The sequence below is a fragment of the Cystoisospora suis genome, assembly GCF_002600585.1.
Source record: "Cystoisospora suis strain Wien I chromosome Unknown contig_2815, whole genome shotgun sequence".
Lineage (NCBI taxonomy): Eukaryota > Apicomplexa > Conoidasida > Eucoccidiorida > Sarcocystidae > Cystoisospora > Cystoisospora suis.
In genome coordinates, this window is record NW_027155611.1 from 5,524 (window position 1) to 7,540 (window position 2,017).

General features: G+C 48.7%; 1 protein-coding gene across 1 annotated transcript in view; it reads left to right on the top strand.

The window, feature by feature from the left end:
- Positions 1 to 2,013, top strand: part of CSUI_005802 (uncharacterized protein) — a gene marked incomplete at its 3' end in the record, with an annotated part of 3,703 nt that extends 1,690 nt beyond the window's left edge. The window contains exon 1 of the mRNA XM_068065972.1: positions 1 to 2,013. This exon is cut by the window's left edge and continues 1,690 nt beyond it. Coding sequence (XP_067922052.1) covers positions 1 to 2,012 — 2,012 coding nt within the window.
- Between the last annotated feature and the right edge of the window lie 4 nt (positions 2,014 to 2,017).

Consider the following 2,017-nt stretch of genomic DNA (forward strand, 5'->3'; position numbering starts at 1 on the left):
GTAGTGGTAATAGTAGTAGTAGTAGGAGTTGCAGCAGAACCCATGCCGCCCCTTCTTCAGACTCGCCAAGCCAGCCGCCCCCTCATTCTCCTACGACTACTAGACGAATCTCGACATTTTTCTCCAGAGAAGGTCGGGGGGAGAAGGACAGTGCCACCTCTTCTTCTTCTCATCGGTCGTCCTTTTCTTCTTCGTCATCTCGATTTTCTTCCACGGCAGGAGAAAGAGGAGAAGGAGAAGGAGGAGGAGTGGATGGCCCGTCTTATCCCCATGGGAGCACGAACCACGGCTTACAGACGCGCTTGGGAGATTTTGTTTCTTCATCTTCTTTCTTATCGAAGCTCGCTGCAGCGGTAGGTGTGCGTGACTGGATCCACACGAAAAGGAACCGAGCGAATGCATATGAGAAGAAGATGATGACGACGACCACCACCACCTCTCCGTCTTCGTCTCTTGCAAAGAATAGTGTGAGGGCGTCTTCACCTTCTTCTCTTAGCCATAGTGGTCATTCTCATCCCCACTACTACGACTACTACTGCGATCAAGGAAGAATAGTACAAGATGAAGCAGAGACAGGAGAGAAAGAAGGGAGAGGCAAATCAGATCAGAAGTCTTCCTATAGAATGACCATCGAGTCTATCGGACCAAAAGGCAATACTAGTAGTAGTAGTGGTCTCTCGCATAGTACCTCTACCTATAGCAGTATGAAGACAAGGGCGACTCTTGGTAAGACAAGGACTAGGAAAGGAGGCGAAGAAAACTCATCGCTTGAGGAGAGGGGGGGAGAAGAGCAACAGCAACCTTATACTTCTTCTTCTTCCGGTCGTTGGGATTGCTGGTATAAGGATGACGAAGCATTCTTCGATGAAGGCAACAGGAAAGATGATCTTCTTTCTTCGAAATTTCGAGGCAGAGAAGAAAAAGAAGAAGCAGAGAGATTCAAGAAGGTCCAGGAGACGAATTGTCAGAACTTCGAGAGAGGAGAGGTTTCTTCTTCTTCTTCATTAGCATCTTCTTTGCCCCCTTCAAAGACTCATCCATTGTCGCGATCATTGCGTAAAGAGAATTCTTCTCTTTTAGCTCGACTCTTCTTTAGCCACTCTGAAAATGATGGAGGGCAGCACCCCGAGGAGAATCGAAAGAGAAATAATGCAGGAGGAGGAAAAGAAGAAGATCATCCTCGAAGTCTCCATAGTAGACCTCAAGAGAATGATCCACAGAAAAGATCTCTTGATAAGACTTCCCCCTGTCTCTATGACCATCATCTTTCAACACCTCCAACAGGGCTCACATCTGCAGTAGCTCCTCCTCCGTCAACAATGGGGGAGAGTAAGAAGAAGAAGAAGGAGGAAAAGGCCCGTCTTGCCGACTCTGATCGAAGTTCATCTTCCTCTTCTCCTCTTCATTCACCGAGTACGAAGATGAAAACAGGAGAAAGAAGGGGCTGTAGTAGCAATTGGATAGGACGTCGCCAGAGTAATGCCTCCACATCCACAGCAACGACTTATGCCCCGTCATCCTCAGAGAAAAGCTTCGTCATCTCTTCCTCTTCTTCTTCTCCCACATCTCCTGTGAATTTCATACCGCCGCAGGGGTCGCCGCCGATCTCCTCAGGAGGTGCCGCTGCGACGGCTCATCAGATTCTCCTGACGAAGAGACATCTTGCGAGTTCTTCTTCCTTCTTATCTTCTTTATCAGCTTCACCCTCCTTCGGTGTAGTAGCAGCGAAGGATCGACTTCGACACGAAAGACTAATGGGCGGGAAGAGCCATTCAGCAACGTCAGGAGGAGGAGGAGCTCGTCGTCATCCTTTTCATGGCCGTGATCCTAGTAAGAATCTTGAGAATTGTAATAGTAGTAGTAGTAGGGGTGGTTCAAGTAGTCAGATGAAAACGGAGAGTGGCTGTCCTCTTCCTGTTGCAATGGGTCTTCCACCTCCTTCTAGGGATAGACAGGGTGCCACAGAGAGGGAGATGAAAGGGGGGAGAACATGCTCTTCTTCCTCCTGCTCCTCTTC